The sequence below is a fragment of the Squalius cephalus genome (assembly GCF_949319135.1).
Source record: "Squalius cephalus genome assembly, chromosome: 25".
Taxonomy (NCBI): domain Eukaryota; kingdom Metazoa; phylum Chordata; class Actinopteri; order Cypriniformes; family Leuciscidae; genus Squalius; species Squalius cephalus.
This window is the reverse complement of record NC_137146.1, coordinates 3,772,799-3,799,568: the sequence shown is the minus strand read 5'-3', so window position 1 is coordinate 3,799,568 and position 26,770 is coordinate 3,772,799. Positions and strand designations below refer to the sequence as shown.

The following is a 26,770-nucleotide window of genomic DNA, read 5'->3' as shown; positions in this document are numbered from 1 at the left end:
TTGAATGAAATCAAGTTAAAGTTTATTTAAGGTCCACACACTCCTAAACTGAAGGTTTCTTACTTGCTCTTGCTGCACTCCTGACAACGGAAATGGTTTTTCACATAATAAACCATTCAGTTTATCACATAGAAAATCTCATAAGCTCACTAAAAGAGCCCCCCCTGCGGTAGTGCAGACTTTCCACCCTCAGTGATGAGTGCCTAAATGTATACCACAACATCAACGATATATTGCTTCTGAAACAAGTTGCTTTGCTTTATATAAAATAAATAATTAAATAAATAAAAGGGTAACACCAAATAAATTATATTAAAAGTTACAAATACCATGAAATATATTAACGAAAAGCACGTGTAAAATAGTGATTTTTTAAAACAACTTAAAAAAAGACAGAAAATGATCGATCACTCAAATAGTTTGGACATAGTCAATCATTTCAATGTTATGACACACTGACGCTCCATTTACATGAACTACCAATGTTATGACACACTGACGCTCCATTTACATGAACTACCAATGTTATGACACACTGACGCTCCATTTACATGAACTACCAATGTTATGACACACTGACGCTCCATTTACATGAACTACCAATGTTATGACACACTGACGCTCCATTTACATGAACTACCAATGTTATGACACATTGATACTCCATACGCAAGCTCCCAGTATTGTGACATAAAACATTGATACTCCATACGCAAGCTCCCAGTATGTGACATAAAACACCGATACTCCATACGCAAGCTCCCAGTATTGTGACATAAAACATCGATACTCCATACGCAAGCTCCCAGTATTGTGACATAAAACATCAATACTCCATATGCAAGGTCCCAGTATTGCTATAGGTTCAATACTGTAGACACAAATTTCTCTTGATAGTGATTATTCGGTTGTGCACAAAGTATTTTACTGCTTTCCATTCTCTTTCATTACCAATTAAAATCTTGTTTTCATTTAAGAATCTTTCACAATCCACTTTTCCAGGGACTTTCATTTCCTTTAGGAAATTCTTGAAATGATGTTCAATAATTTTACTCTCCTTCTCTGACCAGGTCTTTCTGGACTTTCCTGTTAAAATAAATTAAGAAATTAAGTAAGTAAATCAAATTAATTGAATTAAAGAATAACCAAAATTTGAATAATGTAGATTTTACAAGCTGAAGAGCACAGACAATTCTTAAAATACATGTCAAGATGTTTCATGTAGATACAATTTTTTTATGCAAAGTGGAATAACAAACCCTTTTTATTTAAAGGCAGTGGTGAAATCCTAAAGAATGGAACTGCCTCTCTTGAGGCTGCGGTCGTTATTGAGGTGGCAGCCCTTTTTTCCGAATGATCATCCTCTGTCATCCTTTTTTCAGATTCAGCATCCTCTGTGTCTGAGTTGCTGGAGCCCCCTTCAACTGTAACAAAATGAGCATTCACATTCTTTAAAACTAAAAGTAGATTTTTACAAAGTGTGGACACTATGAATTGTTTAAACAAAAGACATATACACATAAGTAATTTACTTACAGTTGATGTTTGGCGTTATGTCCTCCAGAGATTTTCCTTTAAATTTGCCTATTCCACTTTGCAGGGCAAACAGAATTCTGCTCACTTTTGCAACTTGTAAGGTTTCTTCAGGCAGTCTGTAAAACTCCCTATGGACTTCAATGTTGTGACCCATGAAAGTTGCTAGTTGGTCTAGTTCATGCGTTTGCAGGTTAAGTAGCTGAGAAACTGTGGCTACATGTTTTCTCAACTTTGTAGATGTAATGTTTTCTGGGTTTTTAGCCCCACAGCTTTCTGCAAATCGCTTTAAGCAGTCACAACCACGGATGCTCTCCTGTGATCCATAAAAAGGACGAGCAAATATGTAGGGATTGCTAGGGGAAATCCCAACATCTTCTCTAGTTTTAATTAGAAGTTCCACAGATTCTGTTATATTTGTGGGAAATAGTACTGGTACTTTGCGGCCTCGTTTCCCCCGTACCTCTACTCTGGTGAGATTCTTACAGAGTTTCTTCTCAAAAGGTGAAAGGCTCTCCATAATTTCATCCTGAATCATCTGTTTGTTTCTCTGCAGGTATGTTTTGACTTCCATCCTTGAAACCTCACCTTCTCGACGCCGATTGAATAATATTAGCTGTGCTAGAGTCACCTGAGAGAGATCACTCCATGACCTTTGTGATGTGTGTTCAATGTGTGCTTTTTTGTTGACCTCCTCAAGACACTTTAGATGATCATGGAGCTTCTTTATGTCTTCTGCTAAAGGCAGCATTTGGGGACTGTTCCACTTTTTCTGGTACAAAGTTTTCAGTGCATTAGATGAAACATGAATTGTCCATTCTAGTTCAATTAATTTACTGAATTGCTCTGCTCTTCCCTTCAATGCATCATCCTCTTGACGTAAAGCCTCTCCCTGCAAAATATATGACACTTTCACAAGGGAATGACGCAGTTTCAGTGCTGTTGAAGGGACTGAGAATCGGTTGGTTGAGGAATCAAATCCAGTCATCTTTTTTACTCCCTCAAGTACTGTGTTGAACTTTCCTGGGTTGATCAAGTCCTTCAAAGCAACAATGTCTTTATCAATAGTTCTTGTCACTATAAGAAGTCTGGCAAGTTCTCTCATCTTATTTCTAATGTCTGCCCGGTGCCGTGAAACTTCTCCGTTTTTGAGGAACATTCTCTCACCCAGTGACAGAATCAACGGGTCAGATTTCACCACTTGAGTAACGGTATCATATGTCATATCTTCAATAATATTTTTAAGTCCACTAGAAACGTCAGAGTCCATTGGCAACAACAGAGAACAACTTGCCTGAACTTTTCGTTTCACTGGCATATTTTCTTTGTCTTGTAATTTGCAACGTTTGTGATGTCTCCAGAGATCTGTTTTGACATACATAGCAAAGCAAAACTTGCAAGGCAGATAGTCTATTGCTGTTGACTCACGAGTTGCTTGTCTTTTTGGTATGATCTGTCCTTTCCCAGAGGATAGGACTGAACTGTTATGGTGGTAGTTTCCCATGTTCCTTACTTTGGTTAATAGAAGAGTACGCATGTTTGAGCCTCTGTTGTGTGCAAGTGCCTTTGCAACTTCAACTTTTTCAGAATGTTTCTGCTGTAGATGTCTTGCAATTTTTGGATAAGGCTTCTCACAGTAAAGACAGTAATTCTTCTTGTCATAGATGCGTTGATGTACACTGTTTGAGGACATTTTCACTTTTATTTGATTTTGTTGAGAGCTACAGCCGTGGGCACTTTCATCTATTTCTATCCAACTCTTCATAAGTGGTTTTCCTTGGATGCGTTCTGCAACATGTCCTTTAGCTTTTTTTGTGTCGTCTTCTTCTTCTTCTGAGATTTCCAGGGAAAAGGAAACCTGTTGTTCAGTGTTGTTCTGAAATAAAGAACCACACAACTGAAATGTATTTGTAAATAATAACAATGTTATATATTATAAAGTATAAAACCCTTAATTACCATTTCAGACTCATATAAGTCCTCCTCAGTGTGAGAAGATGAATCCATCTCATCACTGCAAACACTTTCTGGCTTATCACTGTCGGTACTCTCTAGGATGTCCATCTCATCTGACGTTTGGGGACAGAAATCTGCTGTATGGGTTCTGTCCTGTAAAACAATAACAGTGTGTGAAATCCATGTCCATGTTTGTTTTCTATCTAGAGCCTGCTGATTCTAAAACACATACTGTGTTTTAGAATCACTGTTGTCTTTTTGGTCTTAAACTTTTTTTTTTTTTTTATGAAAATGAAAAGTACTTACTTCATTTTCATTCACATTGCTGTAGTTGTTTGTGATTCCAGTGTAATCCGACTGGTGTATGAAACCTGTAAATGCACAACAATTGTTAAGGATATCCAATAATTTAAGGATTTTTTTTCTACATTCTTGTAAAATCTACAAAGTTTTATTAATGAGGTGAAGAGAAAAGTGTAAGTCTTGGAACGTACATGTGAAAGACTGAAGGCATTCCTCAATGGTGGGACGTTCTTCGATTGAATTAGACAGCATTCTGCTAATAATATATTTTTGTCTTGTCCATCTTTCTTCACATTGAAGAGTGAAGTTACCCATTCTGACATTTTGAGATAGCCCAACTGGATCCTTGGAGTAGGGTGTAGTTGTCTGATAGGGGTGTTGCCCATCCGTCAGGATATAATGAACCAAGCATCCTGCTACCTACAAAATAAAATAATATTTACAAAAATTTCAGAAATGGTCACAACTAAACTGCAGAATGAATGAAGATGATTAAAATGATGACAAAATGCTGCTGTGCTCAAATGAAAGCTGCTCGAATATTAGCATTCAGAACAATTGAACATAGAACAAATGTATGCATTTTTGACAGAACTGATTACAAATCATATTGATCACATACTAAAATAGTATTGTAACTGCATACATGTAACCTGTTAATCCATTTGAACCCAAACCTAAGAATTGTCATCCCCAAATTAAATAGGGGATGTTCATGAAGTTCATTGTTCATGACATTTTTGGAATAGAAGCATAGTTGTAGTCTAATTTTAACCCTTTCATGCATGAATTATGATAACCTTAGTCAGTATTTTTTTTCCCTATGTGTTTTTATTCCTCTTAGGGCATGAAAAACAAGATTTTTTACAAATTTTTCAAAGAGATCTTCAGGTGTCCACTTGAGTGGACAGCATGCGGTTATGGTTAAAAACGAAGATATACTGTATTAAATATAAGACAATAATCAAACAGATAAAGTATGTGAATTTAACAAACTAATCAAAACAATTATATCAAATCATGTGAAACTGAAAATATAAAATATATACAACAAATATAAATTAAAAATATTGGAAAGGCTTCGTACAACTTCATACAAGTTGCACTTCGCGTATCTTTGATATCAGAACATGAGGACGTGATTCCATCAGAATTTTCTACAGACTGTCAAGGCACAACTGTGGAACCCACTCAGATGTTCCCTCCAGTGCACCAGAGTATGGAGATTTACCCTTATTAGCTGATAATTCTGATTATGTTCAAGATGGACATGCACATTTCTATCATAGCCCTCCTCTGAGAAAACCTAGCATTACATTTTTTCAATCTCATCTGAAATGATCAGTGTTGGATGTAATGCATTACAAGTAACATGCATAACACATTCAGATTACTTTTTGATGTTACAAGTAAAGTAATGTGTTACAAGTAACATGCATTACCTAATCAGATTACTTTTTGATCTAACAAGTAATTAACTACAAGTAATGTGCATTGCCTAATCAGATTACTTTTTGATGTAACGAATATATAAACGCATTACAAGTAACATGAATTACGTATTCAGATTACTTTTTGATGTTATGAGTAAAGAAACGCATTACAAGTAACATGCATTACAAATTCAGATTACTTTTTTCGATGTCAATGAAAATTACATTCTAATAATACAAATACATTTATTTACAGTAAAAAATTCACTGCAGATCAAGTTTTTAAGTTTTAACATTCCCATTATAATTATGAATTGTAGCTGAAATATAGCAGTTGATGCATGACGTCCACTACAGTGGACATGTGATTAATCAGAGTTTTCTCTCAATCTAAAATCAAAACTTGGAAAATTTTACTGTGATATGACTCATTAGATATTGCTTGAGTCTCCTAGGATAGAAGGAATGGGTGGATATTCCGGAGCAACTTGGCATGTCTGACTGACCCTTGGCCATCTTGGTTTGGAGGGGAGAAAAATCGAAACACAACGGCTTGCCCTTGGTTGCAATTTATAGGATGATGCACCAGGGTCCAATGAGGCTGATGTGCAACTTTGCCATAAAAACCCATGCAAATTCAAGAAAATGCTTTATTAATAGCTGTCCACTGTAGTGACCACTATACGTGAAAGGGTTAAAGAAGACACTTCGCAATTTGTTGTCATAAAATCATAATTACAATCATTAAGAAACATAATATATAGGCTTAAGTGTATTGTAAAGTTTTTAGAAAATATTTTTCTCATTGATATTTTATGACAAAACAGAAATTGGTTCTTGTTAAAGTACAGAAACCCAATGAAGCCACAGACCTGACCATGTTTAACTTAAAATCTGCAGATGATAACTCTAACGGCCAGATTAATTTACAGATTGCTCCAGCACAAACCCTTTCACATCTACTGCAGTCAGATTCACCCGTGTTCACTCTGAAGGAATCACTCACATGGCTGGTGCACTTGTAATGACACATGAAGGATGTTAAGAGGCTAAAAGCAGGTTTAGTACTTGCCCCATTGAAGTCAACAGGGTGCAAATTGTAAAAAGAGGATAACGGTGTAGGCAACACCGATTTTTGTCGTTCAAATTTACAAAAAAATGTGCTCAATGTTAAAATTCTCAGCATCAAACCAAGACAATTTATTAGATCAAAACCATGTTATCAAAACTTATAAGGCCTTTCAAGTATTTAAAATACATTCTCTTTGTGATCTGATGAGGCTTAGAGGATAGGATAGTTTACATACTGTAATAAAGGCTAAAAGCTATAATAGTTAATGGCTATAATAGTTAATGCACTTCACAAAATTGATAGCAAAAAAAAATATATATTTTCTTTCTCATGGTATTTTTATCAATATGGTACACAATTATCCTATTGAATCGTTAGGGTCAAAAGTACTCACAAAGTAGTCCAATTACATTACCTAAAATTATTTAGATTACAGGATTGTAAATTATTTGTAAATAATATTGTAAATTATTGTAATAAATTTAATAAATTGTATTTAGATTGTAATCTAGATTAATCTAGATTTCATCACTGACTGCAATTTGTGTCATGTAATTTGGAATGAGTAACTGTGTACAATACAATACTTAAGTTATAACCAGCACTGTGATTGGAAAATCATGGAACATCATAATTGTATTTGTTTTAGTAAACGTTCTTGACTTTCTGCACAAGGTCATAATTATTTTGTTAATGAATGGATGCTCTATACCAGTTTTTAATGCTCTATACCAGTGGTTTTCAAACTTTTGAAATGACCATTTATTTATTTTTTGTTTACTTTCTATCACCTTATTTGTGGAGTAAAATGAAACTAACTCAGCTGCATATTTTTGCAGTATTTTATTTTATTGATTTATTGAATATTTTTTTTTAAATCAAAATATATTTAGCATATTTCCTTAGGCCTATATAATATTATTTTATATTATTATTTTAATTTAATTTTATTTCATTTTTATGTAAGTCCATTTTCATTAAATCATCAAGACAACCCATTTTTTAAATATTGGACGCGACCAAGGGTTTGAAACCCGCTGCTCTTTATTGGTTACATTGATTAATTTAGGATAAAAATATAAATAAATAAATAAATAAAACTCCACTCTGAAATGTGAATTAATAATGAGAATCCATCAATATTTTTCCAAATGTGTTCACTTTTGAACTAAAAACCCAGAGGAATGCTGGAAAAGTCTCAGTTAAGTAAGTTCCCTGGTTCCCTGAGTAGGGAACGGAGACGTTATTCGTCGTCACGTCGTAACTCGTAGTGACTATGAAAGGGAACACTTTATTTTGATGGTCCCTTTTGAACATTCTACTAACTATAAATAAATGTGCAGCTACATGTCAACCAACTGTAATTACAGTATTAGTAGACTATATCTGCTTAATATCTGCTAAAATTTGACTGTGATAAACCCCAATAGACATTATACTGACTAAATATATAATACATGTCAACTTATTTTTACTCTAACCTACATTTTAGTCTCTAGTCTACTTATACTCCTGTAGTACTCTAATGAGAATTAGTTCACATGTAGTTGTAACATTACTTATAATCAACAGAATGTGTTAAAGAGACCATCAAAATAAATTGAGACCAAACATTGTGTAGTCAAATGCTTTCATGATGACCATATAGCAGATTTTTTCCTTTGACACAAATTAAGAAATTAAATTACAGTCACCATGAGATATTTATAATAAAACAGAGGTAAAACATTTTTAGGATTGAGTCTTAAACCTTTTAAATAATGTATAATTTGCCTTTTATTATTATTTTTACATTAAATCTTAAAGTAACTTTGATATAGTGTAATTAAAAAACACTTCTGTGTGCCGGCGTCCTCCCACAAATTAACAAGTTTTAACATGATATTTTCAACCCTTACCTGGATATCTGATTCTTTCTTGTACTTGTATTGCATGCCTCCAACATCTTCATAACTCGACCAAGAAAAAGATCCAGCCATTTGAGAGAGCAGTGTGGTTTGTGCCAGATCAAGTTTTCTGCTTGCTCCAAAGTCTGCGATGTACAGTTTATTGCTTATATCTGTAGAAAAGTAAAAATGCTCACAAAAAATGTAACACTTAAAATGATATCCACATTATCATATGCTCATGCATTTTAAATGAAAATTTCTGCTGATATTACAGGATAATTATAGCTATGGCTAATCCACAGACTGCTCTTACCAAACAAAATATTTTCAGGCTTCAGGTCTCTGTGCAAAATTCCATATGAATGCAGTTCCTGAAGTCCTTGCAGTAACTCCTGGCAGATCTCTAGTCTTCGATTCTCTATCAGGCTTTTTCTTTCAGGAAAATCCTTGTTTTCAATCAGCTCCATCAGACTATATTCACAAAGAGGTGACACAAAATAGGCAAAGTAAGTGTCTTCCAACACTGAAATGTGTTGCAGAAGGTGCTCTGCTTGTAAATTTTTTGAACTCAGGAAATGAGCCATTTCCAATTCAGTTTTGGAAACATGTTTGGCAACTCGTTTCACTGCAACTTTGCAGTTGTTGAAGACTCCTGGGAAAATCTCAGCAGCATTGCATCCATTTGCAATCTTCATTTCTGTGTTGATAACAAGGTCATCCATTTTCATCAAACCAGGCTTTAAATCAAAGTTTTCAAATGAATTCTTCCATCGTGATTCCTGTAAAATGCAAAAAAGCAAAAGCATATTGAAATGTAAGAAATGTTTTACAGTGTATATAGTTATTAGTAAACTCAGCTGAAGGAACAGACCTCTCTATATATATTTACCATATTTTCCTTGATCTCTCTGAATGTGGAAATACTGGTTTTCTGAAACAAATTACATTAAAAGCAATCATTAATGTAGTTAACATGAACATATAATGAGCACCACTTTTACAATATTTCTTAATAGTATGTAATGTTAATTTCAACATTTAGTAATGCATTATTAAAATCAAAAGTTGTATTTATTAACATTAGTTATTGCGTTGTAAATGTACATGAACAAGCAATGAACAGCTGGAGTTTAATTAACTTACATTAACAAAGATGAATAAGTATTGTACCAAATGTGTTGCTTTTAGATCATGTGAATTAAGACATTAACTAATGTTAACAAATGAAACCTCATTGTGTAAGTGTTACCTAAATAATTAGCTTTTTTAAAGGTAAAAATTGTACAGCAGTATTGTTGAGGATAAGAGAATCTTGTAACACTTTACAATAAGGTTTCATTAGCTAGCATTAGTTAACAAACCAATAATGAACTGCGCTTATACAGCATTTATTAAACTTTGTTAATGTTATTTTCAACATTTAGTAATGCATTATTAAAATCAATTAGGTAATACGTTGTAAATGTACATGAACAATCAATGAACAGCCGGAGTATCATTAACTAACACTAACAAAGATGAATAAATATTTTACCAAATGTATGGCTTTTAGTTCATGCAAATTAATACATTAACTAATGTTAACAAATGAAACCTTATTGTGTTACCATATAAAAACTATATAAGTGTTACCTCAATAATTTGCTTTTTTAAAGTAAAAATTGTACACTTAAACAGCATTTATTAAACTTTGGTTATTGTTAATTTAAAAATGTACTGATACATCATTAAAATCATAAGTTGTATTTGTTAAAATTAATAACACACTGTGAAGTAACATGCACAAACATTGAAACAGCTGGATTTTAACTAATATTAACAAAGATTAACCAATACTGTAACAAATGTATTGGTCATTTAGTACTAATGTTAACCAATTAACCTTATTGTAAAGTGTTAGCAAGTTTTCCTCACCACTTGATAAAATAATGAAAATAAGACACCAACAAATAGAAATAGAAGTTTAAATACCTGTCTCCATGGGCAGTTAGGATCTCCGTAGTCGTATAAAATTTCTTCTCCTGCATTGATTTTTGTTAACGCAAATGCACACAGATGTGGTCTTTTCTTTTCATCCATTATCTATTGGTTACAAAAGCACACAAACACACAAATGAAAACAACAAAAACATCATTTGAAAAGTCGCCTAGTTTTTAATAATGTCAAATAATGCTACAAGATGAGGCTGTATAAAAGGTGTAATTGAAACAAAGAATAAGAATACATTAAAGACAGACTTACTATTTTAATTTTGCTGTTTGGCTTGATGTGGTCATCATTTATGAATCGTCCTAGTCTTTCTGTATCTTGACTGCCATCAACACTGTGTGGTGAAATATTTTAAAAACACTTTTGAATTGTCATAATGGTATTATATTTCATTGGAACATTCATTAATTTAATCTTACCAGTAAGATTGTTCCTGAAAGGAGTAGAAATACAAAAATGCTGCATTTTCAGCTGAGTAGTCTTTGAACAGGTTCTCTCCTTCAGATCCAGTGATGTGTCTTCCAACATACTCCAACAGGAATTCACCTGGCTCAATGTGTTTTGTGGCAATTACTCCAAAACCTAATAAATAGTATAAATACAAGTAAATTAATAGTATGATAAAAGATTCATGAAGTTATTCAGGTTGTCTAAATTATTTTCAATGGTATTGTTACTTCGAAAACAACTGTATCTACATCTTTATAAAAGTGTAAAAAAAATAATAATAATAAAAAAAAAAAAATCAGATTTTCTGTCTGAAAAAATCAGACACTAAATATTCATCATTTCCATTATTACACAGGCCCCTCACATTCTAACTGGCAGTTACTTACAAATAATATCAAGAGCACTCACACATTTACATAATAGTGTTTAATTTAGAGACATCAGCAGCTTATAACATAAATACTGGCAGGAAAACAGATGTAAATCCACCTTTAACTGGTCAAAGCAATCATGTTTTTTCCCCTCTTGCGTGTTTTGTTTTAACAGCCTGCTTTCTCTAGGTTCATATTTTAAACCCAACCCTTTGACATTAAAGGAATAGTTCACTTAAAAATGAAAATTCTGTCATATATACTCACTCTCATGTTGTTTCAAACCTGTATGAATTTCTTTCTTCTGCTGAACAGAAAGGAAGATATTTAGAAGAATGTCAGTAACCAGACAGTTTCTGATCCCATTGACTTCCATAGTAGGAAAAAAATTATACTATGGAAGTCAATGAGACCAGAAACTGTCTGGTTACTGACATTCTTCTAAATATCTTCCTTTCTGTTCAGCAGAAGAAAGAAATTCATACAGGTTTGAAACAACATGAGAGTGAGTATATGATGACAGAATTTTCATTTTTAAGTGAACTATTCCTTTAATTAGTGACCACACTTAGCTTTTATTTAAGTTTTGCAAAGTCATACAGTATTGATGGGAGAATTGTATGTAGTAACTTACCTTTCTCTTCACTCATGAATTGTTTCTCAAATGTGTCTTTATCTTTGCCAGAAGCAATGAAGTACAAAGCTTCTTTTTCAGGAAAAACTCTTCTGGGTCTCATTTTCCTGTGAAATATTTAAAATTATTTTATGTAGGATTACTTCATATGCAAAATAAATAAATAAATAAATAATACCTCTTTAGAATTTCATAGAAAATAAATGATTGAAAAGATGACACCGTGGGTAACAATTTAAAATGTAGTAAAAAAAAAAAATAAAAAAAAAAAAATTACCAACAATCTGATTATCAATAATATTACCGGTAATATACATGCATATTTACATTGTAAGAGGATATCAATATTTTATAAAATTAGCATTTACAAATTATCATAAAATATATAATGTTCAACTTACCTCTTAATTTGGAAAGAAAAAACTGAGATGAGAAATGTCTCAGTGCGCTTTTTATGAGGTTCTTGGAGGTAGATACAGTCTTTAAACTATAACAGAAAGATAACTCTCCAATGTAGGAAACAATCGCGTATAGGAGCTGTCTTCCAAATGGCAAAACTGAAGTGTGAGTTAGGAACATAGAATAGATGATACACATGCTGCTATCTGAGCAGTGATTGGGCCGACGCCCACAGATTAGCCACAATTACCCATCATTACTATTGGTTCTGTTATGCAAATTTATCTGTGAATGAAATCAAACAGCCAGTTCAAAATAAGTGTATAGTCCATTGTTTTTAAATTCAGTTCAAATTGTAAACATCAGTTGGATCAGGAAAAATTCCTTTTCCTCAATTACTATTACATACATTATAATTACTCACTTTTTTTCTGTACGTATAGAGCACAGAGCACAAACCTATACCAGTGGCAGATAGAAATGATAAAGTTAATAAAGAAAAAAAGTAATTTCACACAATGTAAATAAATATAAAAATATTCTCATTTAATGTAAATCAAATGGTTATATAGGACGTAGCATTTACCATGGGCATTCATATTTATGTTGGTTTAACTTAACTTGTATAGCACATCTGAAAAGAAAGCTCATACCACTTACTTAAGAGTACCTTGTGTTGAATCACAAAAAAAAAACAACACTGCGTATTAGCTGCGTATTAGAATTGATCTCAGTCCACATTAAAACGACTGCAAACGCGGATCACGTGACCATTCACCAACACTGGGCATGTGCGTGCCGGTGTAAACCTAGAGACTTTCAAGCATAGACTGTAAAAAATGTTTTCAAACATCAAAATATCATTTATTAATATGTATTTGTGTCAAAATGACATATAAACATCTTTTCCTATTCCATTTTGCCAGAAAACGCTTCCAACACGCTTGCGTGTCGCAAGAAAAATAGGTGTCGGTTATATTTCTAGCATGCACGCGTTTACCGCGCCTGAGACGCGCCAGTTTCTTACTGTAAGAAACTGTTCCAGCGGGTGAAGTTTACTGGTACTGAATATTACCTGTGTATACTCCATGACTGGTGACACCCAATCATAGAGCCGAGCGTGAGCCTCTGCGTCATCGTTTCTAAAGTCCTCCGTTTTGACCCGTCCACTCTAAAACGCCCTCCGGAGATTCAAAACGAAAAACGGGTCGGCAGCGTTTCTAAACTTCTCCGTTTTGGGTCTCCGTTTTTGCCGTTTTAGTGTGGACGGGAGGTGCAAACGTAGCAAAAAGTCTTCGTTTTTAAACGAAAATGCAGTAGTGTGGACGGGGCCTAAGGTAAAACTTTCACAGTCTGGCCTATGTGTCTATGACATGCTGTCCTTTGAAGCTCTTCTCCATAGAAATGCAAATTGCCTGCGGGGGTATTTGGGGGGTAGGGTAGCAGTCCACCCAAGGACTGGAAAACAGCAGTGAGGAACCATCTGATCAGAGCAATTGGGATATGTTTCAATCAGCTCTGTAATTTATATACAGTCAAGTCACACCACAATTATTTATACCACTTTATACATTATAATTCTTTAAAATGTTCTAAGACAGCCCCCATTTTACCAGGTGGGGAATAAATGAGACACATATTTTAAAGGTATACAAGCTCAAATATAAAAACTGTAATACAATTGATAATAATTGATAATACATAATTTAAATATGTTTTCAGTTAAAACAGCTCAAACATGCGTCTGAGAAAGCGTTGTCTGTGAAACTGGGGGCATAGTTTTAGAGACACCAACCTCAAATTTGAATCTTAAAATATGCCATTGTTTTGTCTCAAGATTCACACCAGTAATGTTTTTTTTTTCTTTGCACATTTATAAAAGCTACTTAAATGAAAATGAAATGATAAAATGAATCTACTTTATTTTTTTATTTATTTTTTACCAAACGTTGAAGTATTAGTTCCAACCAACATTTGTAAACAGCATCGCAGAGTTGTGGTTTGAACGACAGCTCTCGATCTGTGATTTGAAGCATAGTTTCAAGTTTACATGGCATGTGGACTCAATAAATCATTATCTTTACAAAAATAAGCAAGCTGACATTCAGTACAACCTGTGTCTTTTATTTAGAATACATACAAATGTAATTTAAGTCTTTTAGTTTGTCAAGAGATTTAAAGCACCATTTTTGAAAACTGCGCAAGCTCTACTATGTAAGAACAAGCCTATGATTGAATCTGGAAATAAATCAAAATAACTGAGTGAAATTAAACACAGTCATGCCATGTACTAACATTATATGTTTGATATTTAATTTATATCAAAACATCTAGCATTAATTTGATCTCAAACAGATTCATTAAATAAATTATACAGATGATAAAGCCTACTTGTTACAACTGAACTGGTTATTTACAATGTTTTGTATAGACAGCTTAGATGAATAGCTTATTTAAAACAATTATATAGTCACCCCCAATTTTGGTGAGTGATGCATTTATGACATACCAAAAATATCAAAGTTTCTGCTCAGAAATCATTCTGAATAGGCACATAACCAACATATATTTAGAAAGCCATCACTTGAGTGTTTACAGTTCAAGACTAAAAATTTATCAGACTGTTATGAATATTGAGATATATAAGCTCAAACATAAAAACATCAAATATTAAGAATATATTTATTAAATGTATAAAATATTCTGAGCTTCAGAATATCAAATCTGAGGATGATCTCTAAATGCATTTTATGAAGCCTATTGTAAGACCAAATATCTTATTCCCCTGTAAACACTCATGTAGAGTCATTGACTCTCATTGTCATTTAGAGTCATTGACTCAACATGTCTGGTTGGTCTGGTGAGGAGAAATGGCCCATTCATGTAAATCGACGAACATTTAGCACCTTTTCAAGAGACTTAAAGGGTTAGTTCACCCAAAAATGAAAATTCTGTCAGTAATTACTCACCCTCATGTTGTTCCAACCCCATTAGACTTTCGTTCATCTTCGGAACACAAATGAAGATATTTCTGATTAAATCTGAGTGCTGGATCACTCCTCCTGCAGGCTTATGGACACCTCAACTTGCTGGCCCAGAAAATGTATTATAGACATTGTTAATATAGTACAAGTGACTCCAGTGGCTCAATCTTAAGTTTGTAAAGCGACAAGAATACTTTCTGTGCGCAAAAACAAACAAAAATAACGACTTTATTCCTCTTTTCATTTCCTTCTCTCTGGACCTCGAGGTTTTTTTTTACATAGTGTAATATAACGTAGCGGGCTATTGGGCGACTGTGGTCATGTGTGATACGTGGTGACGTGAAACACAGACGCGCTACGCTATTACACTACGTAAAAAAAATCTCTCAGATTTCATCAAAAATATCTTAATTTGTGTTCCGAAGTTGAACGAAAGTCTAATGGGGTTGGAACAACATGAGGGAGAGTAAATACTGACAGAATTTTCATTTTTGGGTGAACTAACCCTTTAATCTTCATTTTTCTTTTATTCTTATTCTTTTGTTTGAATTCAGTCATTAATGCCTGTATCCCTGTATTTTTTGCTTGGTCATCTAAATCTCTGTCATTCCACTATGCAAGAGCAATACATCTATTATCTTAAGTCTTGTTAGAAAACCAACAACAACAACAACAAAAAAAAACTGTTCTTGAATTAAAAAAAATAAATAACATGATTTTATGAAATAGGAAGCTCATGTAGAAGGTGCATTAGCTCAACAGGCAGCCTCAAGCTACATGACACAATATCATTTATTAATATTACACTCTCACTTAAAGCTCACTTTAAAACACAATTGAGTATTTGTATCATATTTCGGTCGCAATTTAAAATGGTTTCAAGTCAAAAAAGATTATTTAAATATGTTATAGGCTATTTTGCATTTTTTTATGAAGCAATGGGCTATTTTTACTCACATGCATACTGTAAACATTCTTTGTTCCTATACAATAACCAAAATCGAACGGAAATCAAACACACACAAAACAGAATAACTTGAATCCTGCATTTATTAGCTTCTTGTATCAGATGAAGAGATGTGTTTAGTTTTGTTTGTCCACAGTGTACACAGCACTGCGTCATCCAGAAGGACAGCCTTATGGTCACGTTGGTTCACCATGAGATGATTGACAGCTTTACAAACGAATCATATCGAACTGATGTCATCACGTTTGCTGACGCAAATCTGGAAGAGCAGAGTCATCGCTGGCTCTGTTAGCTGTTTGAGCTCTTCAGATTGCATAATTCAGTGGGAAATAAATAGAAATATTATTCTGTATGACGATATCATATCAATTATTTCTCCAAATGTGCGCATCATTGGCCTAATAGCCCTGGGAGATCGTGGATATTGTATGTAGGCCTATATAAACACAAATAAACTGGAGATGAGATGAATGGCTGCTGTATGAGTGATGATTTCTATTCAAGATAACGAACATTACAGATTAATTATTTTGCACTTCTGGAATAAATTAAGAAACTTATCTAACTTCAAACCAGTTTAATTATAAACAGTGGTCAAATATCAAAGCTGGGGTCTTAAACCTTCCTAATGAAGCTCAGTTTGTGCAGATCAAGTAGGAGTGTGATGTTTTAAAGAGTAATAAATAAAATAATCTGGGGCCACCAGTGATCCTTGACAATCAAGGGGTTAATTATGCCTCTGATTGTTTTACTTCTGGTATATCTGCTTGGGGAATCGAAGCATTTAATGTCTCCTATTAACACCCGGTCTCCACTAGATAAAAACAGTCTGTCAGGTCACAGCTGTAATCACCTGTGATTATCATATGTAAAGGCAAATGTATAGGAAATCGTTAACCACACATTCCAAAAGAAAAAGGTTTAAGCAGTATGTAAATGAAATGATATTGCTGTTTTTTGTAACTAAAACCACTCAATTCACACTTGTGAATTGCAGCTATTCATGGATTCACGTCTGGTTCATGATCACCCTTTTCAGTGTTTATTCTGTTATGATAAACAGCTGGATAAACTTAATTTACTATGAAACTAACCAACAAATTAGTAATTAACTAAGAAGAACTATATTAAACTAGGCATATATATTATTTACTGTGTTTTATCTTTGATCATAAGGTTAATTAATGGAAATTTAGAAATAGTGCTATCCATTTTACAAAGAGGTTTCATTTGTTAATTTACCATAAACTATAAATAAACGGTTGTAATTTTATGAGCTCATATGAATAAGTTATCTAAAATAATACACTGTGCATTAATGTGTGTATGATGTTATTGGTTAGTTCAGATAACTGTATGCATTACATAATCTAAATGAATAGAACCTTACTGAAAATGTAATCCAAAGTGATGATGCATTTAAATTGAAGTTGTGCTGCAAGATTAATGATATTAAGAAAGTACTGGTCCATGTATTGTTTATTTGGAGTTCTGCATACTTAATATAGTTCACTGTTTACACCAATACATGATATAACCCCATATGAGTTTATTTATTTTCACTTTAAAACAGATCTTGTAGAGATTACCATATTGTTGTTTTATTTTCTACCCCAGAAACAAATCTATATAAATCTATATATATATTGAATGTGTGTGTAAATATTCACTGATACACTTGGTGTCATATGGTGTTTGTTATTTCTTTGGGACATTTTAACTAAATATATTTTATTAAAACTAATCTGAAATAAATAATATGGTCTATTTCATGTGACTTTCAAAAATGTGTATTATAAGTAAGTCTTAAACTTTTTTTTTTTTTGCAGTGTACTAAGTCATAATTAAGTGTTTTTGCAACAGCATTATTTTCCAGGGTAAGCTAAGCAACAATCACCCACTTGTACATATTTGGAGGCGCCAGTTTGTTTCCAATCCCAGAGAAATTAGCATTTCTATAGCAACAGTTATCTGGAGACCCAATCACTGTCCAGAGATGGTTGGGGTTGTGGGATATAATCACAGAACATTCACTCTTTCGTGTCTTTTGGAAGTGTTTGTCTCTGTTTGAACCTTGCGTTTTTGAAGGAGGAGAACATATTCTACAACATGAGGTAAGTTCAGCATTTTGATTGATCTATTTATAAAGAAAATAAATAATTACGCTGTTACAATTCAGAATTTCAAATTGGTTTCATTAGTAATTGGTATCTTTATAATTTATATTTTTGATACTCCTTTTTGCGGATAGTTAAAATGTCTAGAAGAGTAATTTAGAAATTTAGAATAATCCTTATTTTAGACTTGTAGTACCAACAATGATGATATTGCGTATATTTAAAATCATAATGGTCAATTTAACAAACATAAAAAACAATGTTTTACCAGTTATTCTACAGATGTTGCAACTGTTAAACATGTTTACGATTACTATTTTTTTACTTTCCTTGTTTTTTTTTTGTTTTGTTTTTTTTAGAAAAGTCAAGTCAACAGTTCATGTTGTTCAACAAGAACACTTCATCAGAGAATCCACTACTCAAAAGAAAGGTATGTTTCTGCTCAACCTATTGAACTATTTTAAAATGTTTTATTCAAATAGATTTTAACATTTACAATAATGCATGTAGTGGCAATCTCATTTCAAAATACACAAATGTTTAAGTGTTATTGTATGTTCGTTTGAAAATTGTAGATGTTTAAATCATGGTCCAGCCCTAGATTTTAAGATTGTGAGTTGTGCCTTTCCATGTTAAAGAAAGGCCTTAAATGTATAAAGTTTATTGTGACGCAGCTAATTATATTTTACAACAAATTCTAGAGCAATTGTGTGACTTCCCAATTGTGTGCTGCATAGTTAATCATTTGTATTGTAATCCTTTTATCAGGTGTGCACAGAGTTTGGATTATTGGTGACAGTTACATTAGACGTGGCGAAAAGCGAGCAAGAGAGACCATAGGCACCAATCTTGGAGTGGCTTCCCAGGTCCAGTGGTTTGGCAGGGGAGGCATGTGTTGGGGAGACCTCCTTCCCTTCTTCCAACAGTGCCTTAAAAGAAGGACTGCTCCGAATGTGCTAGTGATTCACTGTGGAGGCAACGACCTAGGACGTGTGAAAAGTGTGCTGCTTCTCAAAGCAATGAAGAGGGACCTACGTGACCTCAACAGACAGTTTCCCCAGATGAAAATTCTGCTGTCTTCAATAAACCAAAGGCGCCACTGGAGGCATGCCCCCCCGGGAAAGGTGGACAAAGTGCGAAAGTTTGTGAACAATGTGATGGCTAAGTTTGTTTTGTGTGTTAATGGGAGCATTGTACATCATCCACACATACTGTTTGAAAAGCCTGAACTATTTTTAAGTGATGAGGTTCATTTAAGCCCTAAGGGAAACGATGTTTTTTTAACTGATATTGGCCATTGTCTGAGACACCACAACCCATAAAATTGGTCTTTAATTACAGAAAAGAGGGTCTCAAATCATGATATCATTTTATAATTGTATTAAAATGTATACATTTTAAAAAAGAACTGCAAAATGTTTAAAATTCAAACCAAAGGAAGAAATAAAAGCATTCCCCTGACTTATTGCTGTGGTTGCATTTTATTTATCTAGTCTAGATCATTGTTGATATTGTAAATTAATAATTGGTGAGAATAAAATTAAAATTCTGTATTATTTGTTGATATGGAACTGTAGCTAGAGAGAAAAAATTAGGGACTGCATAAAAAAGCATATAAAATATATTTAAAGAGAGTGCGTTAAACAAGAAAAATAATATTATGAATGATAAGAAGCTTCTTCTCACATCTGCTTTTGAGCTATTGCTGCCAGGCCGTCTGTAATTTTTACCCCATTGTGTGGAAAACAGATTCAAATTAGCCTGGCTAATGTCAGACCAAGTCTCTTTTGAGCCTTGGTCTGGGAACCACGTGTTAATTTTCTCGTATTTGAGGCGTGGTTCACGAATGCCCAGAGCCGTTTATTGGGCGCTATGAATGTCTATCAAATGCGCCTGTACGTAGCTCATAGCCAATCGTTTCAATTATACCAGATGACGTATGTAGAGTGACAGAAATTCGACGAGGAAAAATACGATGGGTCAAAGATTTATTTGTACACAATGGCGTGAATATTACTGTTTGTGCAAGATAAACATGAGGGTAGAAGGTAACGTCGAGTCTGATGCCATGTTGGATCCATAGATATAAACAAACTGCTTCGGTGTCATCATCGTCTTGCTGCTCCCTCCCCATTCTGCGATTGGTTCCCTTTTTCATTGGAAAATCTGGTCTATGGTAGCCTGACGTCATCATACTCAGATTCTAGTCAGAATGTGAGTCTGATACTGGTCCATTGAACTTTGATTATGGGGCGTGTTTCAACCGAACTAGGAAAGAAAATGTCTCTGCACTCAATTGGATAGACCTACAACCAATCAGAGCAACGGAGTAAGTGACATATGTTTTTCATTCATGTTTCCAGTTGACAAATGCCTTGATCGCGGTTCTCTGTTCCTCTTTTAAAATGAATGCGCTGTCGATATCGTCTATAACAGACGCGATGGCGGAATCTACACATGATGTTTCATACAGAAAGTTCGGGAGAAGCTCGTTCAAATAATCAATCCAATCAACTTGTCATCAAACGATTGCCATGCCTACCTTATCAGCATGAAAGGAAGCATATATTTATTCACTCACCTAACATTCCTTGACAGTTTCAGCATCCCCCCAATCACTCTCGGCTTGTTCTTCCACAGCCTGGAATATGGGGGGAGTACCCTGGGTTCGGGCCGAATACCGAGCCCGCCCTCTCCTCGGACAGCACCCCAAATATGCATTTATTCTTTCTGACTTATTTATAAGTGTGAAATCTAAATTCTCCAGAGGCAGTCATCTTTTCTTTTACTGTCTATGCATCTTTGTTGTAAACGAATTCAGCCGGCTAGGTCTATGATGTCCAAACTGCCTAGCAACGTGAATAAAATCGCGCTGTGAGCAAGGCAGCATGGGGAAACCCAGGCTAGATTCAAATGGTCTTTCATAAAAAAAATAAAAAAAATAATCTAATATTTAAAATTTTTGATAACTGATGGTTTGATCATTCTATTTTTTTTTTATACTTTTTATGTTTGTCTTGCATATTGGTCTCTGATGCCTGTGTGAACATTGTATAATTAGACACACACACACACACACACACACACACATACATTTATATATAACTCAGGCTTTACCTTAATGTTAATAAGTGTTTCCTGAAACATTCTTAGTTAAGAATACCTTCTGTAAGTCATTCGTTCGTGGTTGGTCTGGAGCACTCTTAGCTATACCTTATCACTGTTGACAGTTCATTACGATAGTGGCCACCACTGTTTCTTTACATCTCAGTCTATACGAATATAATTCTGCTAATTAAAGTGTTTTCATGCAAACAACATTGTCATAACACTGAAGTGATTTTATGTTGTTATTAATTATATTATCCAAAGTTTTATCAACTGGCAAACCATTAGGCAGTAGATAGCTGTAAGAGTATGTTTAAACATCCAAACACCAAAACCTTGTGCTTTTGTAAAATAAAGATCTGCCTTTGTTTCAACTGTCTCTGTATCTGCGAGAATCTTTCTGAAACTAATAAAGTTTAAACAATGGCCTATTATCACACAAACATTGTGCAGAGGCCAGCTATGCAAAATTGTAAATGCCCCCAACAATGACTTAAAAATAATCAACAAAGGCTATAGTACAGTAGCCTACGTTACACTGAGATTTCATGTAGGAGCGGGATTTGAATGCTTGGGCAGTGAGCGATTGAGTGGAGCGCATTGGCATAGAGTGGAATATTGAGCGGAGCACACATGCTGAGTTATAACTATATATTCAGGATTTACATTTATATATTCAGAGTTTTAACTATATATTCAGGATTACATTTATGTATTCAGAGTTATAACTATATATTCGGGATTTACATTTATATATTCAGAGTTATAACTATATTCAGAGTTACATTTATATATTCAGAGTTTTAACTATATATTCAGGATTACATTTATGTATTCAGAATTATAACTATATATTCAGATTTACATTTATATATTCAAAGTTATAACTATATATTCAGAGTTACATTTATATATTCAGAGTTATAACAATATATTCGGGATTTACATTTATATATTCAGATTTACATTTATATATTAAGGGTTATAACTATATATTCAGGGTTACATTTATATATTTAGGATTTACAAATATATTCATAGTTATAACTATATATTCAAATTTACATAGAATTATTTCCTGTTTGGCCCCCCATAATATGTATACACACACACACAGTATATATATGTATATATATATATATATATATATATATATATATATATATATATATATATATATATATATATATATATCGCTCTACACTGACCAACAGTGGACTTCTGCCTGCATTGGATCTCTGTGTGTGTGTGAACAGTTTAATTATTTTGTAACTATAACTATAAGTTATATTATATATCTTTTTTATATATGCAGTCCCTAACAATTAACTTGCCATTGCATACACACATACACACATACATGTCTATATTACTAACATAGGGGACTATCGCTCTACACTGACCAACAGTGGACTTCTGCCTGCAATGGATCTGTGTGTGTGTGTGTGAACAGTGTCTTTATTTTGTAACTATAACTATAAGTTACATTATATATCTTTTATCTATATGCAGTCCCTAACAATTAACTTGCCATTGCATACACACATACACACATACATGTCTATATTACTAACATAGGGGACTATCGCTCTACACTGACCAACAGTGGACTTCTGCCTGCAATGGATATGTGTGTGTGTGTGAATAGTGTCTTTATTTTGTAACTATAACTATAAGTTACATTATATATCTTTTATCTATATGCAGTCCCTAACAATTAACTTGCCATTGCATACACACATACACACATACATGTCTATATTACTAACATAGGGGACTATCGCTCTACACTGACCAACAGTGGACTTCTGCCTGCAATGGATATGTGTGTGTGTGTGAATAGTGTCTTTATTTTGTAACTATAACTATAAGTTACATTATATATCTTTTATCTATATGCAGTCCCTAACAATTAACTTGCCATTGCATACACACATACACACATACATGTCTATATTACTAACATAGGGGACTATCGCTCTACACTGACCAACAGTGGACTTCTGCCTGCATTGGATCTGTGTGTGTGTGTGAATAGTGTCTTTATTTTGTAACTATAACTATAAGTTATATTATATATCTTTTATATATATGCAGTCCCTAACAATTAACTTGCCATTGCATACACACATACACACACATACATGTCTATATTACTAACATAGGGGACTATCGCTCTACACTGACCAACAGTGGACTTCTGCCTGCATTGGATCTGTGTGTGTGTGTGTGAACAGTGTCTTTATTTTGTAACTATAACTATAAGTTACATTATATATCTTTTATATATATGCAGTCCCTAACAATTAACTTGCCATTGCATACACACATACACACATACATGTCTATATTACTAACATAGGGGACTATCGCTCTACACTGACCAACAGTGGACTTCTGCCTGCAATGGATCTGTGTGTGTGTGTGTGAATAGTGTCTTTATTTTGTAACTATAACTATAAGTTACATTATATATCTTTTATCTATATGCAGTCCCTAACAATTAACTTGCCATTGCATACACACATACACACATACATGTCTATATTACTAACATAGGGGACTATCGCTCTACACTGACCAACAGTGGACTTCTGCCTGCAATGGATCTGTGTGTGTGTGTGTGAACAGTGTCTTTATTTTGTAACTATAACTATAAGTTACATTATATATCTTTTATCTATATGCAGTCCCTAACAATTAACTTGCCATTGCATACACACATACATGTCTATATTACTAGCATAGGGGACTATCGCTCTACACTGACCAACAGTGGACTTCTGCCTGCAATGGATCTGTGTGTGTGTGTGTGAATAGTGTCTTTATTTTGTAACTATAACTATAAGTTACATTATATATCTTTTATATATATGCAGTCCCTAACAATTAACTTGCCATTGCATACACACATACACACATACATGTCTATATTACTAACATAGGGGACTATCGCTCTACACTGACCAACAGTGGACTTCTGCCTGCAATGGATCTGTGTGTGTGTGTGTGAACAGTGTCTTTATTTTGTAACTATAACTATAAGTTACATTATATATCTTTTATATATATGCAGTCCCTAACAATTAACTTGCCATTGCATACACACATACACACATACATGTCTATATTACTAACATAGGGGACTATCGCTCTACACTGACCAACAGTGGACTTCTGCCTGCAATGGATCTGTGTGTGTGTGTGTGAATAGTGTCTTTATTTTGTAACTATAACTATAAGTTACATTATATATCTTTTATCTATATGCAGTCCCTAACAATTAACTTGCCATTGCATACACACATACATGTCTATATTACTAACATAGGGGACTATCGCTCTACACTGACCAACAGTGGACTTCTGCCTGCATTGGATCTGTGTGTGTGTGTGTGAACAGTGTCTTTATTTTGTAACTATAACTTATAATTACAAAATAAAGACAATGTTCACACACACACACACACATAGTTCCATTGCAGGCTGGAGTACCCTGTTGTATAGGGAAGACATCGTTCAGAGTTGCAGATCCCTTTGGCATATTTTAAAAAAAAATTGACAAAAGTAATATTAGAAAAAATAATAATAATACATATATACATATATATGTTTGGGGATGTTTGAAAAGACTTTGAAGTTCATTATCTAAGCTACCAGTTAAACAGCAGCTCTACAGTCTCAGAGCCTCTCTAGGACAGCAAGCCATTCAAACAATGGAGAAGTGTGAACGACGTGTGTTAATGGGCCATTGCAGTTCCTGCTCCAGCCTACAGGAGCGCTGCTGAGTATGGACTTAAACACACACACACATGTAGGTCCCCACTTGGTCAAAAATGTAAAAAATTCACCAGAGCGTGTTTTAGCTGATTTAAACATGTTTTAAAGCATGACCAACAGGGGACTTGAAAAATGTCCCCACTTGGCTCGACGGTCCCCTGTTGGTGAGTGTGTAACGACACCAAGGTCCCCACTTAGATAGGTAGACAAGTACACACACACACACACACACACACACACACACACACACACACACACACGTCCTTTGTATGTAACTTAGGATAGAAATATCCATTTAATGTATGTACATTCCTATATGTATGTGTGATTAGTTTCTGCTTTATAATAGAGGTGTGGTTTTCTAATGTGTAGTCTTGAATCAAAAGTGTTTTAGTTTAAGAACGTTCACCAACATTCTCTTGCAACCAGACCTCCCCCCTTTGTTAGGTGGAAAAGGTTTTATGGCCCTAACGGAATGTCAAGCAAGCTGAGATTCTAGGAGAGGAGTAGGAATATAGTGTTAATCCTACATTTTCTATATGTATAACCACTTAAGAAATGTATAAACATGGATTTGATTTTCCCGTGTCATAGTAGCCGATAACATGGCTTGATAGTCGTGTGAGTGAACTTTAAATTAGAGATGCACCGATTACAATTTTCTAGGCCGATTCCGATTTCCGATTTTTCATTGAGTTTGACCTGCCGATACCGATTTTAGCCGATTCCGATTTAATTTTTTTCTAACCACTTTACAGCACACACAAATATTTATTTTCGATCTTTTCTTTAACCCTTTCACGCGTAAGTTTAAAATATTCTAACTGACACCCCCACCCCCAGAGTGAGTTTTTTCAAGGCGAAGGTTCCCTTTAATGTTTCCATGGCGACGCGTCACGCAATACACCGCAGCCACTGTATGACAGATGTGTCGCTTTTATTTCGCTTTTCCTTTTTTATTCAAAGTATTCACAAACTTGCTTACCATGTCATCAACTAGCCTATCTGATATTTCTCAAATACGTGTAAGTGATACGTGCAAAAAGGGGCGTGGACGGGATTCCCTCAAAAGACGGAACTTGCCCGTTTCTCATTCTTCCTCTTCGGTCAAACTTCGGGAAACACCAACTTCGGCTTAGGCCACCGTCTTCGGACGCGCACCTCCGCGTCACTCCCGACCTTTCTTTTCTTTTCTTTACTAAGTTTTATTTTCATATTCGCCTCTCACTCCACAAGGGAGATAAACTCTGAATCATTTCTTTGGTAACTTCACGTTCAGTGAACCTTTAAAACTTCACGCGAATCTGCTCGCACCGGAAGACACGAAAGAACGCACAGCTCCGAAAGACCGACACGCGTCTTCTTGCCTCAGCAACACAAAAGACTATATGCAAGTATCCGCTATCAAGCTTTTAATGTGTTTAAGATTGCCTGCACCACTAAGGTGATTTGATTTCTTGTTGTCTCTCTCAAAGGTTACCTGGTCTGTGATTTTTGCCTAACTGTGATCTTTCTCTGATCGCACATGTTGCTTTCACTTTCTCTCGTTCATTTCTCTCTCACCTCTCTCTCTTTCTCTCTCTCATCCTCTGTTAATTCGTGTTCGTAATGTTTTTCGTTTTGTTTGTTTCAGGTGTATATACATACATATATTCTGTGTGAATTGTAGTTCGATGTATTCTTAGTTCAATTATTAAAACCATTATATTCTTGATTGCTTCTGTCTAAAATGCTCATATTGCAAAGTCAATGAAATGTCTGATCTTAGCTACAAAGCTTTACGA

The 26,770-nt window shown here is 34.2% G+C and overlaps 1 protein-coding gene across 1 annotated transcript; it reads right to left on the bottom strand.

Annotated features, from left to right (window-relative positions):
• Positions 1 to 18,872, bottom strand: LOC307153342 (uncharacterized protein). The gene is made up of 15 exons (XM_079862735.1): positions 12,455 to 18,872; positions 12,033 to 12,315; positions 11,632 to 11,738; positions 10,596 to 10,758; positions 10,429 to 10,510; positions 10,158 to 10,268; positions 9,076 to 9,117; positions 8,500 to 8,965; positions 8,196 to 8,356; positions 3,984 to 4,212; positions 3,796 to 3,860; positions 3,493 to 3,642; positions 1,537 to 3,409; positions 1,260 to 1,424; positions 1 to 1,086 (listed from the first exon to the last, which is right to left on the bottom strand). Exons 3-15 carry the CDS (start codon positions 11,732 to 11,734, stop codon positions 866 to 868), a joined length of 3,831 nt encoding a protein of 1,276 aa, XP_079718861.1. The 5' UTR covers positions 11,735 to 11,738; positions 12,033 to 12,315; positions 12,455 to 18,872; the 3' UTR covers positions 1 to 865.
• Positions 18,873 to 26,770: the final 7,898 nt, after the last annotated feature.